The 16,959-nt window shown below is 34.7% G+C and overlaps 4 protein-coding genes across 7 annotated transcripts; 1 reads left to right on the forward strand and 3 right to left on the reverse strand.

The window, feature by feature from the left end:
• Positions 1 to 60: 60 nt before the first annotated feature.
• Positions 61 to 1,648, reverse strand: LOC102598450 (jacalin-related lectin 19). Its single transcript, XM_006342954.2, has 3 exons — positions 1,458 to 1,648; positions 1,117 to 1,329; positions 61 to 613 (listed from the first exon to the last, which is right to left on the reverse strand). The coding sequence occupies exons 1-3, from the start codon at positions 1,464 to 1,466 to the stop codon at positions 230 to 232; spliced, it is 606 nt and encodes a 201-aa protein (XP_006343016.1). The 5' UTR covers positions 1,467 to 1,648; the 3' UTR covers positions 61 to 229.
• A 275-nt stretch (positions 1,649 to 1,923) lies between these two features.
• On the reverse strand, positions 1,924 to 4,916 carry LOC102598789 (putative F-box/LRR-repeat protein At5g02700). Of its 4 annotated transcripts, XM_015306760.1 has the most exons (5): positions 4,829 to 4,868; positions 4,522 to 4,676; positions 2,800 to 4,132; positions 2,533 to 2,706; positions 1,924 to 2,425 (listed from the first exon to the last, which is right to left on the reverse strand). In XM_015306760.1, exons 3-5 carry the CDS (start codon positions 4,099 to 4,101, stop codon positions 2,210 to 2,212), a joined length of 1,692 nt encoding a protein of 563 aa, XP_015162246.1. In that variant the 5' UTR covers positions 4,102 to 4,132; positions 4,522 to 4,676; positions 4,829 to 4,868; the 3' UTR covers positions 1,924 to 2,209. The 4 variants fall into 4 exon arrangements, with proteins under 4 accessions (XP_015162246.1, XP_015162248.1, XP_006343017.1 ...); XM_015306762.1 differs by lacking the exon at positions 4,522 to 4,676 and having other exon boundaries at positions 4,789 to 4,916; XM_006342955.2 differs by lacking the exon at positions 4,522 to 4,676 and having other exon boundaries at positions 4,829 to 4,908.
• Positions 4,917 to 7,882: 2,966 nt separating this feature from the next.
• Positions 7,883 to 11,427, forward strand: LOC102599337 (uncharacterized). Its single transcript, XM_006342957.2, has 2 exons — positions 7,883 to 9,103; positions 10,598 to 11,427. The coding sequence occupies exons 1-2, from the start codon at positions 8,582 to 8,584 to the stop codon at positions 11,234 to 11,236; spliced, it is 1,161 nt and encodes a 386-aa protein (XP_006343019.1). The 5' UTR covers positions 7,883 to 8,581; the 3' UTR covers positions 11,237 to 11,427.
• A 328-nt stretch (positions 11,428 to 11,755) lies between these two features.
• On the reverse strand, positions 11,756 to 16,183 carry LOC102599664 (IAA-amino acid hydrolase ILR1-like 4). The gene is made up of 5 exons (XM_006342958.2): positions 15,629 to 16,183; positions 15,328 to 15,453; positions 14,282 to 14,596; positions 12,664 to 12,792; positions 11,756 to 12,338 (listed from the first exon to the last, which is right to left on the reverse strand). Exons 1-5 carry the CDS (start codon positions 15,986 to 15,988, stop codon positions 11,931 to 11,933), a joined length of 1,338 nt encoding a protein of 445 aa, XP_006343020.1. The 5' UTR covers positions 15,989 to 16,183; the 3' UTR covers positions 11,756 to 11,930.
• Between the last annotated feature and the right edge of the window lie 776 nt (positions 16,184 to 16,959).

Here is a 16,959-nt window from a genome sequence, read left to right on the forward strand (position 1 = left end):
CAGGTGTTTTGTTGTGTGAATTTTCAAAATATAAAAGTATATAAAGCTAAAGCATAAACGTCAACAAGAAATGGTTGTTAAATCATGTTACTTTTTCTTTGTAGTACAGATAAGTGAGTTACAGACTATGAATGAACACAAGTTTTCATAGGGAGATCTTTCCCTTGTAAACTTTCTTCTTTGGATTGGTCGAATTGGAACCAGGTTGACTGACTCGAGGTCCAGTTCCTTATGCTTCAGTTTTTGGATTAGTTGGTTTGTAGAAATAAGAGTACTTTTTTGGTTCATCTCCAGATCTGTAGTTCATAGACACAGAAGATGCAAGTTTCACTAGACTTTGTTGAGCCTTCTGTAAGACTGTAGTTGTCTTCACTTTAGCTATATAAAAGCCAATAGCATCTAAATACCATCCACTTCTTCCCTTAAAGCCTACAATCTGCCCACCTTCCATTGGCATTGAAAATGGTGTTCCTCCTTCAACACCAAATGGTCCAAATTTTCGTTTGTTGCTGCTAAAAGTGAGGGACCTTATCACAGGACTGCCACCATACACCACCGGAGAATAATAGCCGCTAACGCTTGTCAGGTATTCTTCTGGAAATTGCAGCTTAATCTGGAATTGAGATTCACTTATAGGCATTAAGATCGTAGTAATAACAAGATTTGATGGCAAAAGACCAAGAAAGAGAGAAGAGTTCCAAGTTTTATACACTGACAGTATTCCAAAAGGATACAATTAGAACACTTGGGTGTAATTTATATGCAAATTGTGAAGTGTCCAACATTAGGTGAGGAGTAATCGTCTCCTTACCAGTTAGAAATTATTCACTTTATGAACTGATTTTATGGTTGAATTACACCTAAGACCCGTTCCTTAACATGGTATCAGAGTCAAACTCAATCTAGTCCGATGAAGGACTTGGATTGTTTTCTCCCGTATGGTTTTGGGCAATCTCATTTTCATGAACTACCTGATGTCCATTTTCCCTTTAATAAAATAACGTGCTAAATTAAACCTGATAAATGGCAGGTAACTAACATGCTATAATGAGTGAAACTACCCTAGTATTAATTTTTTTTGGTTGTATTATCAGTGTATGTACTAAAATGTGTCACCTGCGCAGTTCTACTGCCTCCAACTCCTCCATGCTTCTCTGCTTGATAAGGCTGGCCATTTTGGTCATAGACCACAGTGATGGAGTCTATACAAAGAGAATAGACAAGGGAAATTTCTCTCACTCCATTGAAACTACCATCATCCCAAGGGCTTCCACCATGACCACCCCATGATCCAATGACGATCCTCTTCTTTATTTCGCTTCCTTCGCCCTTCTCCACATACAGTTTATCCACTCGATATTAGTCCATCAATCTTACAATAGCATAGCCTAAAGTCTAAACAATGAAACTTTGCTTACATTCAGAAATGAATCAAAAATTTAAATTTGATAACTTACCCTGTCCATCACCGTAAAATGCAAAGATAAGACTCCAAAACTTACTAATCAAGTTGATTTCAAGAAAGAACCGGTTTTATATAGTAGCAGAAGCCAACCTATCGTTGTAGTGTTTATATAGTGGGAGAAACCATTGTTATTGCAGGACGTATCTGATACCGATTTTTACCATTTTTCAGAACCTTAGCTTTGCATCTTTCCAATAGACAGTAGTGGAAACTGTGCAAATCTTATCATAGTTGAGATTTTGGGTAAGAATCAGATGCGTATGGCAAAGGCAACAGAGACAGCGTAGCAGTGCTTGTTCCAATAATCACTAATGCACCTTCTTTTTACCAGTAAAGGAAAGAGTCCTTCACTTAAAACCAGCACTAAAGAAGGCTGAAATATGTACAATGAATCGTCTAAAGATAGTTCCTCTCTGATATGGAAGGGAGCTGATAAAATTAACAAGACAGCACTAAACTTCCATCCCAAAATTGTCCAAATTTCATGCAAAAACCAACCATCAGAAAATGGCGTTAACGAATTATTTAGATACACCCATGTAAAGAACGTTCTTTAATTTGACCTTGGTCAGTTTGGGTCAGATAAGGGGGCGGGATCAACCAATTTCGGCTTATTTCCACTGAAGTATAATATTTCGAACCAAAATCCGATGAGCTCGTCTGATAGTAAAATGATCTAAAAAACAAAAACTAGTTCAAATAAATGACTTAATAAGTACAGGCAATGCATATATGTCCTATGTATTACTCATTGATATCCTTCATATCTCTACATCCCGGCAGAGGTGCAGCTTCGCTCCATTTTAGTTCCAAGATCGTATTAGGATACTCCGCAGAGGACGCATCTGGAAACAGAGACATTTTAGCGCCTTCTAAATAATGTCGCCAGCATTTCTTCGAGTAATATTTACAACAGCTAGGAGGAGTCTTCTCTTTGTTCAATATCTTCTCCTGAATGAACTGTATTCCACAAAAAATAACAATGAGTCCAATCCACTGTAGTAATTGAAAGCATTGAAGAACCAGAAAGTATGACTTAAGGATCCAATAAAGACAGGTCATCTTACCACGAGGAGGTCACTTGTGAGAGATGTCTTTAAGATGAGAGTTTTTGGATGAAAATCTCGCAAGTGACTGTTGAGGAGATTTTCCACCATTCTTGCTGATTTAGTCAATTGTATCTTGTATGCTCCAAAATAAGAAAGATGAAGTCCTCTCAATTCCTCATATATATTCACACCCTATAAATGCAACATGAATAAATAAGCAAAAAATAGAACATATGAGAAATCCATATAGAATCAATGAATCATTGCTGATAAGAAGTTTGAAACCTGTTTGGAGGCAAGAAACAACTTGAAGCCTTTGCCATCAAACCCTTCAATGAATTTCTGCACTGACTTCTGTTTTTGGGATTTCAAGTGAAGCTTCACTTCTTGCAACCGTGAAGCATTCATGGAAGAAAACGGCAACTCAGCACCAGTATACTCAAATGAAAGTAGATTTGGTGCATCAATGTTGGCTTCCTTTAGTTTGTGGCACCTTACCAGAGAGAGTGTCTTCAGCTTGTCACTCAATATTGTAATTCTGTGCAATGTACGGCATTCCAACAGGAACAGTTTTTCAAGTAGTGGGAAGTGGGAGACAAGTTCATGAAAGGACTTATCTGCCATATGTGAATGCTTCAAAGTCAAATTCTTAAGATTTCCACACCCTGCTAAGATTAATTTGCACCTTGAAGATTTCTTCCCATGGAACCAAAATGTCTCAAGATTGGGTACCTCAAGTTTGACTGACCTGAGGCTGGATCGCTCATGTACCTCAAACTTATTTAGTTTAGGCAGAGATGAAACATGCAAGAATTTCAAACCATAGCAATTGATCAGTCGCATATCCTCGATCAAAGGGCAGGCCTGGACAAAATTATGGACTATATTCTCATTGATACGCATTGCTTTCATGGATAACTCCCGTAGATTTTGGAGCTTTATGGCAGTAGAATCACCCACTTCACATCCGTTGAGCTTCAATGAAGTTATTGTCTTGGAAGCAAATACAAGCTCAGGCAGGGCATAAAATTTGCCATCCATTTTTGCATGAATATCAAGCTCATTAACATTTTTGTCTGTAGCAACACTTATCCAGTGATTCATAAAGGGAGCCAGAAGATGAACAGAAAAGACGACATGCAGCCTGAACTTCTGTATACTTGGCAACTGGTCAAGTCTGGTTCCTAACGTATTCTCGACAAACAGAATGAACTTATGTATTAATGGAAGCTCCACAAACCCCAGGGATTCAAACGCCTGTTTGAAAATTGAGCTCTGTTTCTCCACTGGTAGAGGTTGGAGATGATCCCATTTATCTGCAGCGTTTACACATTGGAAGTGTCTCTGATCAAAATCAAAGGACGTGAAAGACTCCCAAATGACTTTCCACTTCTTAGACAAAATGCTAGTTCTTGCTAAATCCGCTGGCCATCGGAGAAGACAAAGGATGTGATGTAAAATGTGTTCAGGCAACTCAGAGATCCTGTCCGCATTAACTGCTCTTTCATCTGTGTTGGTGATCTCCATCATCTTTCCCTTTTTTCTATTCTTTCTCTGTGTCCTGCCTTTTCCTTTCCTTTTCTTCATTAGCGTCCTGTCTTTGGAAAATCTAGAGACCCTTCGTTTGGCAAACAATAAGTGTAAAGTTTTAAGTTTTAGACATCATACTGTTGCCAAAAAATCACGTTTAGATTCAATAAAATTCCATTTTATTTCTTATCACTTGAGCACAATGAGAAGACTAAATCTGTAGTTCTAGCACAAACTAAATCCCCAAAAGAGACCCAAAAGGAAAACAATCCAATCCAAAATCAATAGAAGAAAAAATAAGGAAAGGTGTCAATCAATTTCTAACCTTTATCAGCGGGTTATTAAAACACAAAAACTAAATGATTTTACTAATATTTGTGCCAAAATAAACATGATAGAATGCAAAATAACCTAAACGCAACCATCTTAATCAGCTTGAAACCCTAAATGCCAAATTGAGTAACAATTTGATCATACCGTTGTGCCAAAATAACGTATACATAAACATCACAGAATGGCAAGTAACAGGGATCATATAATTCAGTTGTTTGGCTATCTGAAGAGTCACCCTATCCACGAGAGTTCGATTATCCACCTTCTAATCCCCTCTCCAATTTCCCCTTGTCCTAACCCTATATATAATTTTAAAAAATTAAAACAGACTGTGAAGAAATCTAAGCATGATCATCTTAATAAACCTGAAACTCTAAATTCCAAATCGAATAACAATTAGAGCGTACATACCAATAATCTCGGAGAAAATCAAAGAAAAATGCGAAATTACCTGTTGTGGCTTGCAGATACTTGGAATTTGAGAAGACGAACTGTGTTGAATGAAACCGGTCAAGATATTTATACTGTTGTTCGCTGACTTGGGCTTTGAATTCTGCTTAAAAGCCCAAAGACAGTTTCTGGGGCCTGATTAACGCCACCATATGGATTTTGTCTCTATTCTCAGAATTGACACATAGGTACAAATCTAGTATAAAATTGATATCTTATTTTCCCGTAAGTCCAAAAAAATGTCATATTTTTATTTTTAGTAGTAATTTAATTTTAAAATATTTATTTTATTTCTAATAAAATAATTTATATTCATATAAATATCCATCACTTACTTTAAATCACCAATTTTAAAAGTTTTTCTTTATTTTTAAAATTTCAGGTTAAATCAAATTAACTCATATGAAATGGACATAAGAAATAATTTTTAACCCAATAATATTTGGAAAATTTCAAGCCTAAAAAAATGGCACTATCTAGCTAAACCATTTATCCATTTATTTTGCTTGAAAAAAATAGGAGAGAAAATATATTTTTTTTCTTCTTATTTTAAGTTTTTATATCCCTAGAATTAGGGATCCATTTTTTCCCCTGTTGATAGATATTTTTAAAATTAGGAATTCATTTATTTTATTTTATTCTTATTTAGTTATTAGATATCCTTAAAACTATTGATTCGATTATCTCGTTTTTCTAAAATTAGGTCTTCATTGTTTTATTTTGTCCCTTTGATATGCAATAAGTATTAGTTAAAATATTATTATTTTAATTCAACAATTAATTTTTTTATACATATACAATTTATTAGGTGAATACAAATCAATGTATATTAAGTCAAATATATATATATATATATATATTAATTTATTATGTGAATAAGGACCAATGTATATCATTTTATTAGGTGAATATTGAAAAATGAATATCAACATAAATAAATGTATACAAATTTGTTAGATGAGTTTATTAGCAGATGTATACATTTACATATATACAAACTCAACTTCAAATCAATTAAAAAGATAATCGAATGTATACAAGTACATTAGGTGAATACGAACTAAGGTATAACAATATAAATGTATATCAATTTATTAGGTGAATACAAATTAATGAATATCAATACTAACATATGTATACAAATTTGCTATGTAAATTTATTAGCAGATATACATATTATATGTATGCAAACTCAATTAAAAATTAATTTAAAAATAATTACAACCTCAAACTCATTCATAATCAAAATCATTAGCCCAAATTTGATCTTCTATTTTTTTTTCTAGAACTTTTCTTATCCCATCAATCTATAAGTAAAATCACACAAGAAATACACCAAATCATCTCAAATCATAAGGTTATTTTGCATTTTTAAACCTTTTCCGTAAAATATGACAGATAAAATATTATGGGACTCCGATAAATATCCAAACCACAAAATTATCTTGCATTTGCAAAGCCAATAAATTTTTTTTAATTTTTTTGTAAAATATGATAGATAAAATTTTGTGAGATTTCAATGAAAACTTGAAAGGAAGTGAAATATGGAGAAGATAAACATGCTACTGGAGAAATTTTAAAAGCAAAATCTGAAAGAAATAAATATTTGAAAATTTTAGAAGAATTAATAAGAGAGAATGTTACAGGGGAGAAAATATTAATTTTAGTTACTCTCTAATTTTTTATTTAAGAAATGTCAAATTATTAGCCCAAAACGTGTAAAATGGTCATTTTATGCTAATTTTAAAAAAACATGACTAGTGAATGTTGATTTGAAGTCTTAGTTGATATGTTATGCCAATTTTTCAAGTTAGCTACTAGCTTTTTAATAAGTGTTTTGTACTTGTACATCAAATTATATTATAACTTCCTAACATAATATTGATTAAAATAAATACTTCAATAAGTAGTTATACATAAAAGAAACCAAATCCAAGTAATATGTGAATGCTGAATTTGGATCATTGTTTAATGACTTATTTATTGAGATCAAGATAATCAGATATTAGTCTAAAATTCTCTATTATTTTTTATCAATAGATGGGGCTGATGAACCTTAACAGAGAAACAAATTTATTTAAGTTTGAATTTCAATAAGTAAAAGATCTCACGTAATTGAGTTAATTTGATTATATTATTATGAGTAAATAAGACAAAACAATTAAATATTTAGTTACTCGCAATTATATATTTAAGAAAAATATAATGTTGATTTAGAATTGTGGGATTGTAAAAATCTCTTGAGAGAGAAGAGAAATGGAGAAGTAATCTTGAGATTATGTTCAAACATGCTTTTATTTTGGCAAAAAAATTAAAGTTAGTGGAAGTAAATTTTTTTCTAAAAATAAATTTGAGAATATTTGAAAACCAGATTTTGCATTCATTGAAGCAGATATTTATTGACAATTTTTTATTAACCATTAATTTTGATACCATAAATACTTCTAATATTTAACAGAGGAATATATAGGCCAAAAATGCCAACCTAGCTTATGCTTAGTAATTTAAATATTGTGATTTTAAACTTGTCATGTACAAACCACAATCACTATTTTTTTTTACATATATTTGTTACTCCTATTATTTAGTACGATACATATATATGAAACACGTACACTTAACTAGTACTCCCTCCGTCCCATTTTATATGTCATCTTTTTACTTTGCACTTGCATGAAGAAATTATGTAACTTTACCTTTCTACCCTTATTTAATGTTTTTTTAAGTCAACTTTATTAATAAATGACAATATTAATTAACTATTCTATCAAGGGTATAATAGGCAAAATATGGTAATTTATGTATAAATTTTATAAAATGACAAGTATTGTAGTCCAACTATTTATAGAATTGGATGATATATAAAATGAGACGGAGGGAGTATAAATAAGTATGAAAAAAAAGGAAAGCATTTAAAAAGTGATAGAAAAGTTCAATCCTCAACCCTCGGATCTTAAAAATATTTAAATGACAAAAAACCAAAAAAAAGAAGGAAACAAAATAAATGGTCATTAGTCATTTTATTATTTTCAATGGAAAAACATAAGACAAATCTAATTACGCAAACATCTAGGTTCTTCCAACAACAATAAAAAACATACACCTATTCCTTCTCTCTCACATTTATAAAAAAGTTTTCTTTGGGCTTCCAACAAAGACAACTTCGATTACTGGAAAAACCCTTTAAAATTTCTCTATTATTTCGACATCTGGAGAAGATGTCATCTGCAAGCTATAAAGCTACTACACCAACAGATTTGGTGTGACAACAAGATTCTGTTTTTATCCCTTTAGACTCAAAAACTTCTTTTTTGGTCTATGGATTCTTCATAAACAAGATTTGTTCCTTCAATCATGCCCATACACTCATTTATTAAGTACAATTAAAAGATTAGTTCAATTTTAAACTTTCTTGCTCCACCCCCATGATATCTGTTTCACCATTTCCGGCATAGTATTGATTCAGTACCCAAATCTTGGGATTTGAATTTTTTTTAACTTTTTGTGATCTTGGGACATATCCACTTGCTTTGTTGTGATTTTCTTGATCTGGGGTTGGAATTTTATTACCTATACTGTTTGGTTGAAACTTGAATCGACTTGTTTAATGTGATTCTTGAAAATCCCTGCTTTTTAAAAGTAGAATGTTGTGAACCACACACCAATGATAAGTATAGCAATTTGGTAAAAAAAAAAATTTGAGTTTTCTTGAAGTGATTTTGTTAGGGGAAGAAAGAGCTTGGTAGAATTGGAAATGAAGTCAAGAGTAGGGAGTCAAGGGTCATTGGAGGAGGGTAAAGATTCTGTTACTAAGGTGGTAACTCAGTATAAGCCTTTATCAATAAGGTTACTTCAGTTTCTGTTGTTGTTTTTGGGTATTGGTATTGTATTTTCATTGCTTAGTATGTGTATGGTTCGGTATTCAGTAATGCAGAATGTAATTCCTATGGTACAATCAAGATTTCAGCCCTGCTTTCAACAACTTAGTTTGGAGAGTTGGATTAGGCCTCCGTCGAGTCTGTTGCATTCGATGAATGACACACAGTTGTTTTGGCGAGCTTCAATTGTTCCTCAAATTAAAGAATACCCGTTTAATAGAACGCGTAAGATTGCATTCATGTTCTTGACTAGAGGGCCTATACCTTTGGCGCCGTTGTGGGAGAGGTTTTTCAAGGGGAATGAGAAGCTTTATTCAATCTACATCCATTCATTGCCATCATACAAACCTGATTTCCCACCTTCATCAGTATTTCAAGGCAGGCAAGTTCCTAGTCAGGTAAAGTGAACAGATTCCTTTCCTTTCTAATTGTACATTATGCTTGAGTTTCTTCATATGCCATTATGTGTTAAAAACAATTTAACTTTGCAATAGTTTCCACCCAAGTTCTACTATTACCTAATGTGTGTCTGTTACCATTTTGGGATTTTAATATGGGGAACTGTCAAAAAGGATTCTCTTTGAATATCTCATCAGATATAAATGCTTACCCCTTATACTTCCTATCAGGTATGCCTCAGTCGTGGTCTATGGTAGTAATTCTGTGATTTATGCCTTTTCGGACAAGGTTGTTGAAGCAGATATTACATAGATTCTAGCTATTTAAAGCTTATCTTAGTCTTTATTGCCCTGGGAGTCTGTAAAGATGAATTGTTTGTATTATTTTCTCATCTAGCTTCTTTTAAGATCTCCGGATTCATGCTCCATAAACTATCTAGGATTTAACCAGAATAGTGGGTGATACATTTTGTTCAAAAGGAGACTAAACATATCTGGACGCAGTTATAGATATACAAAGTTGGTAATTTTTTCTTCTTCTTCTTCTTCGATGTTTATGGTTATGGGATTCCCTTAAGTTGTACAAAGTTAGGACATAAGGAAACTAAGTTCTTTGTTGTAGCTAATCATCATCCGGCTTAGGTATGCTTAGGTGATATATTACTTCCATGGTGTTGTACTTGAGGTAATCCCAAGGTCATTGAAAGTTGCTTGCTTTGGCAGCAAGGCTTTAATAAGGGCTGAATTGATGAAAGTGGGATAAGAGAGTTTAGTTGCATTGTTTTCTTGTTATAAGAGTTGGTCACAGTTGTGTTCATCTGGATGGTTTCTGAATGTTTGTGACAGCTAATCACTGATGTAAACCTTTTATACCCTTCATCTCAATAAGACCACTTTTAAGTTTTTAGCTGGACTAGTGAATGCAGTAAGACCAGGGACCCCAATAATGTTCCCCATAGTAGGAAGTTTGTACCATGATCTTTGTTGAGACTTTCAGAGCAACCATGTTGGCTCTGTACAGCTGAGATGGATTTCTCTTGCATCATTGAGCAGAACTGGATAAGCTGTCCTGGGTAGTGCAGTAGACCCAGAAGATGTTAGGATACAGTAACCTCCTTCTAATAGCTTTCAACTGTCTATTTCTAGAAAGCATTCCATTGTTTTACTCCGATATTGGTTTTGTCATTGCGTGAAGAGTAGCCCATTTCTGTATGGACTATTTTCTTTGATAAATCTATAAGGAATATTTTCATGCATATTTCATAATGGATGATTCATATTTGTTAGATTAATAGGTTTACATGAGCCTACTTCGGTGACTGAAGGACAAGCTCACTGGTCAAATCCTTTTCGCAAATATGTTTGTTTTCCATTTAGCTGCAATTAAGCAGTCTGTGAAAGCCTAAATTTGGTAGTACATGAGAAGTAGGAATATAGAGGCCAATCTTGAAATAACAGATCAATCTCACCATTCTGTTGCTTCTTTTTGTGTAGGAGGCGAAGTGGGGAAGAATGAGCATGTGTGATGCTGAAAGACGGCTTCTTGCTAATGCACTGCTTGATATCTCCAACGAATGGTTTATCCTCCTATCTGAGGCATGCATTCCTCTCCATAACTTCAAAGCTATCTATCACTACATATCAAAATCGAGGTACAGCTTTATGGGTGCAGTCGACGAACCTGGACCTTTTGGAAGAGGGCGTTACAATCCAAATATGGCACCTGAGGTTAACATCACTGAATGGCGTAAAGGATCCCAGTGGTTTGAAGTTAACAGGAAACTGGCTGTTGACATTGTTAAAGATGAAGTATACCACCCTAAGTTTGAGCAGTTCTGCAGACCGGCATGTTATGTGGATGAGCACTATTTTCCAACTATGCTAACCATAGAATCTCCTCGCCTCCTGGCAAACCGGACTCTCACTTGGGTGGACTGGTCCAGAGGTGGTGCTCATCCTGCTACATTTGGGAAGGCCGATATTAATGATCAATTTTTCAAGAGAATTTCTGAAAGCCCAACATGTGTTTACAATAACCAGCCAACTTCACTTTGTTACCTTTTTGCCAGAAAATTTGCTCCTAGTGCGTTGGGTCCTTTATTAGAACATTCTACTAAGTTTTTGGGCTTCTGAAATTCAAAAACATTTGTTATAAAATATGAGCAGGAATCCATATAGGAAATTTCCTAGCTAATTAGATCTGGTGATCAAGCAAGTGTCATGCTTGCTATTAGATAATTCAATATATAGAATGCGATGCATGATCTGATATGCTCAGTGTACTCTCTTCTATTATCATATTGTATTGTTGCTGTTGATTTTTAGACTTGGAGTAAACATGATCAGTGAGGGTTCATACAATCGATCCAAATTTGTTTGGAACTAAGACATAGTTGTTGGATTTATTTTTTTTGTCCAACATAAGCTGGCTCATAGGTTTGAAACTCGGGGGAAGTATGAGCCTGTTCTCTATCCTGCTTTCCCTTAAATACCACGTTAGTGCAGGTGGTGCGGAGTGAGAACTCGTCTTGTGTATTCAGTCCACACATCTGGCACTGCGTTTTTAACACTGAACCGGAGCCCCAGTAACTTGGATGTTTTCCCAGCTCTCACATTTACTATGCTTGGTAGCACTTTGTGAACAAGATCAGGAAAACAAATTGCTAGAAAATGTACAACGTTGTTATTGTTGTTGAAGTAAATAATTGTTGCATAAATATTGACCTTGTTCCAGATATACAGTTCAAGCTAGATTGGCCGGTTCCAGCATTACATAAAAATGAACAAGGATCTATTTCGGTGCACATGCCTACAAAAGAGTAGCACCTTACAATTCATCGTGACCATTTATACTTGATAAAGGAACTTGTGGTTGTGCTTCGAGAAGATATCTAATAGCCAAAGATGCTTGAAGTGCAGCACCAAAAGGAAGTGCTTCTTCGTTTATTTTGAAGTAAGGTGAATGGACTGATGCAGGGTTTTCATTTGTTTCACCCTGCATTCCGAGCATGTAGAAGTAACCTGGGATAACCTCTTGGTAAAACGCAAAATCCTCTGATCCCATTAGTGGTTCCATGTCTTTTACATGATCGTTACCAAGCATATCACCTGCAACTCTCTGGAAGTGTTTGTGCAAGTTTTTATCATTCACAGTTGGAGGGAAGAAGGGTTTGTCGTTTGTAAGAAAATCCACAGTTGCATTGCACCTCTGTACAGCAGCTTGCCCAACAATAACCTACGCGAGAGGAGAATTAGTGTCTCTACAATGGAGAAAGCATGGATAAACAGAATGAGAGTGTTGAACCCGAATAAATCCAGAAACAGAAACAACTTGCAGAATATTTTGACACATCTGGAAAAAAATAATGTAAAGAATTTAGAGACACCAAAGCTTAAGATGGGCTTTGCTGTAGGATGAGTGCAATTTCATTCCATATGCAGCATATAAAATGAGATAACTAAAATCCTGATTAAAATAAAGTGGAAAGCAAAAAAATGGAACATTCATGACTTTCAAGGCAACAGCTTGAGAGACTGACTAATTTAAGAATTGATCCTACCTCTTCAATTCGTTGCCTAAGCTGCAGAAAGCTCTCCTTTGAAAAAGCCCGAAAAGTGCCACCGATGGTAACAGAGTCTGGAATAACATTAAATGCACCGCCTCCTTGGAATTTAGCAACTGTCACTACCTGCAGATCATACTTTATGTCAAGTAAAACTACATGACAACAACAACAACAACAACAACATGCCCAGTGAGATCCCACTAGGTGGGGTCTGGGGAGGGTAAATTGTACGCAGACCTTGCCACTACCTCATGGAGGTAGAGAGGCTGTTTCCGGGAGACCCTCAGCTCAAGTAAAACTACATGACAAAGTTGGAAAATGAGAACCATCTGTTGAGGAATGTCAATCTTTATCTTAAGGATTACGTTTGTAAATGCATCATAAATACAGGAAGTTCACCCGTGTCACTTTAGCTGCAGAATGAGCTTTGTCTACCAATCAGGCTCTGGTCAAATATCATAAACCCAGAAAGTGCACCAGTCATTGCACAATCACAGTGAGAGAGAGTTCAAAAGTTCTTAAATAATCTTCCCATAAGTGTCATCTCATCAGATATGACTTTTGGTTTCAAAACAGAAGTCAGAACAGGGAGGAGAAACTACACTTGTTACAGATAATTTCACAAGTCGAGTTCTGTTAAGGAAAGAAAAGATTTTGACCTCCAAATTCCAAACAACCTTAAACAGATTCCTCTATCTTTGAATATATTTCCACTTCCATAAAAAAGATAATAACTTATTTTGGCTATGGCTGCAGGCAGCAGCACGCCTCCTGATATTTCTACTATTCATCCAAAAGAAACATGAATCAGAACACAGCGAAGAAACTCACCTACTTTAGATCATTTCCAAACTTGAGCTTTGTTAAAGGAAAACAGAGACTTTGAACCCCTAATCTCTATTACACTGGTTCTGCTATTGTTGAGTACTAAATTAGTTCGGCCCAAGCACTAAAGATATTATTTAGGAAATTTCATTTAAGCACTTATATAAAGTTCTCCACTTTATAAAGGACATCACCAGAATAGATGCATATGGTGATTCAAAGCAAGGGAGCCAAGGAGATGCCTGTAATAGCTGATCAAGTAACTTCTAATGGGTTGCTTCCAATTTATATAATTGGATCTCATAGAGGCTCAGCACAGGAAATTTTGAAGTTAATTTAACTTTTGATTGACAAAAAAATCACCAGACACAGGGACATTCATGTTGTCCAAGAAATTCTGTATGGGTGAATATTCAGTGTCGGCAAACAAAGAGGTTTTACTACCTCTTTTGGAGACCATAGGGTCATTGGAAATGTTTTAAGATTTATATCATATTTTACAGGCACAGAGCAAGGATGAAGTCACTTCTCTTGTTCACTCAAGCACATAGTAGTTGAATCTTGTTTGCAATTCATAGTTCTTTTGCTGGATATACAATAATCAATCAAGCAATGAAATCATGACAATTTCTCTGAATTTTTCATGGGTGGTTCAGACGCTGCAACGAGTTAATAGTGACTAGTGGCTACAACATGTAAGAGCCAGTACAGCATAGGTGTTTGATAACAAAAAACAATTAGAATTTTCTGGTTGTCAGTGAGGCTTATCCCATGGGTAGAAATATACCTGAGAATCCAGAGGATCAGCCTCTCGTGAAACAAGATGTTGTAAGCTGACAATTACATTTGATGCTGCCAGAATTGGATCTATCGAATGCTGTGGAATAGCGGCATGACCCCCTCTTCCACTAATTACAGCTTCAAAAAAACCACTTCCCGCCAAAAAGGGTCCAGGTCTTGAACAAACTTTACCCAAAGGAAAGTTGGGATGGACATGCAGACCAAATATTGCTTCTACATTTTCTAGTGCTCCAGCATCTATCATTTTCTTGGCCCCACCACCTCCCTCCTCTGCTGGTTGAAAAACAAGAGCAACTGTTCCCTGTCAAAATTAGCCGAGAAAATATCAGCTGCCAAAAGAGTATTATACACCACAAGAAAATTGATGTCATGTATGCACTGAGGAGTGAGCTATGGATTCATTAAGAAAATTTTCTGGTTATGGTATTTTCTCAAAAGGTAATCAGATTTAAGAGCACGGCTGGCATTTTCAGAAACTGAAGTGTACTAGAAAGCTTAGAAGATTCTCTAAGATATTTCCTTTGCTGGTCAATAGAGCTTCTTGCATCCTTTCAGACAATTCGCAAAGTAAATCAAGGTTTAAGATTATATCAGAGGCTATCTTGATTATCCACCAGCCAGAATTACAATTCCAAGTTGTTGTCATAAGTAGAGAAGGTACACATGATTCTGCTAACTCCTATTCTATTGTAAAGATAGGATTTTTATTTTTCAAACCGCATTCTCTCCACGTAAAAGCATCCTTTCACACCATATAACTTGCTCTTCTGTCACCTAAAGATCTGATTCCCTGCCCCCAACCCCTTTTTTACAAGCCTCAGAAAATTAGAAATGAATGCAAAATAAGACCTATCTTTCTCCAATCAATTACATTGGCCTAAAACTCATCGAATGAACCAGAAATCCAGCATACATGCCAAACAATTAAAGTTCATTCACTCAAATGGATAAAATGCATAACGAGAAACAAGCAAAAGTCAAATCTCGAGCAGACAAAACGAAATTGTGATACTACTAATACAAGAATCAAACCTTCAAAATGTTCTGATGTTCTAGAAGAATCTTTGCAGCACCAAGAAGCATTGCAACATGAGCATCATGTCCACATGCGTGCATTTTACCAGGATTCCTACTTTTGTGCTCCCAGTCAACCATTTCCTGTTAAAATTAAGATGAAAAACTAATTGCTTTAGCTAAAATACAAAAAAATTCTCTCCTCTGTTTGGTGATCTCTAACCAATACATCAGTACAAAAAAAACCTAAATTTTATAACAGAATCAATAATCCACTAGCACTTAAGAGTAGGGGAGTAGAAAACATTTGATTTCAAACCTGCATAGGAAGAGCGTCCATATCCGCTCTAATCGCAACAAAAGGGGGTTTTCCTGAACCAATGAAGCCAACAATACCAGTATTCGCAAAAGGGTATTTATACTGAATCCCCAAATTATCCAATTCTTCTCTAATAAGCTTACTAGTCTCTAATTCTTCATAACCCAACTCAGGATTCTCATGTATCCTTCTCCTAACCCCCATCATCCAATCAAAAACCTCAGATTTCTTCGCAAAATCAAGAAATTTACTCGGTATTTCTGATAGTTCCCCTGAACGCAATTGAGAATCTGAGAAGATGGGTATGGGGGAAAAAGAAACAAAAATCAAAATCAAGAAAACCCATCTGGAGATATCCATATGAGAAAAAAAAGTTGGAAGAAACCCACAGATGGAAGAGAAGAGTGGATGAAAAATAATGGAGTAGGCGAAGAAAGGAACAAATTCAACAGTGGACTCTGTACATTATTTGATTAGGTGAGAATGATGAAAATATGGGGAAAATGGATTGAGGGTCCAATTGAAATGGGAGACGTATTGAATTAAAATATTGTTCCTTTGGCAGTAAGAGCTAAGAGATGAGCACTATAAAGATGCCTTCAGTGACAGCTCCAGCAGTTTTCAGGCTACAGTTGACCTCACGCCCTTAATCGAAATCTCTCACGTGGTTAATTTACCAGCCGCTTTTTTCCGTCCTTTTTTTTTTTTTCAAAAATAAAAAATAGTTTCAGAATTTGTTTGTTTGTGCTTTTTTTTCGATTGCCTTGATCTCCATAGATTTATTTCCCTACCATTTAATTAAAAAGTTGAATTAGATAATTTCAAAAAGGTAATGCTAAATAACCAGAAAATTTGGTTAGAATTTGGCCAGAAATTTAAAAAGTCTATAACATTTTTATTTTTTTAAAAATAAATTGATCTTTTTTCTATTTTTTAATTAAAAGATATTAAAGTTAAAATGATAAAAATGTTTAAAAAGGTAAAATAACATAGGTAAAATACCATTCTAGCCAAATTTTCTGGCTAAAAGGAATTTTCCTTTCAAAAAACTAACTCAAATTAGTTTTGAGACTTTCACTGACAAAATTTTAAACTTTTTTTCAATTAATATGCATGTCTAAGCATAACTTCAAAAATCACAAATTCAAAAGTTCATCTAGTTTAAACTTCGAAATCTATCACCAAACAAGAGTTCCGGCCAATAATTTTTTTTTTTTCAAGAACCAAAAGAATTTGTGCCAATAATAAATCCTCAAGAGCAAAGATAAAAAAAAATAATTAGAGATAATTTGTCTCAATTAGACTTTAACTGTGTAGATAGAAATCTTATT

Source organism: Solanum tuberosum, unplaced genomic scaffold (genome assembly GCF_000226075.1).
Source record: "Solanum tuberosum cultivar DM 1-3 516 R44 unplaced genomic scaffold, SolTub_3.0 scf00040, whole genome shotgun sequence".
Taxonomy (NCBI): Eukaryota; Viridiplantae; Streptophyta; class Magnoliopsida; order Solanales; family Solanaceae; genus Solanum; species Solanum tuberosum.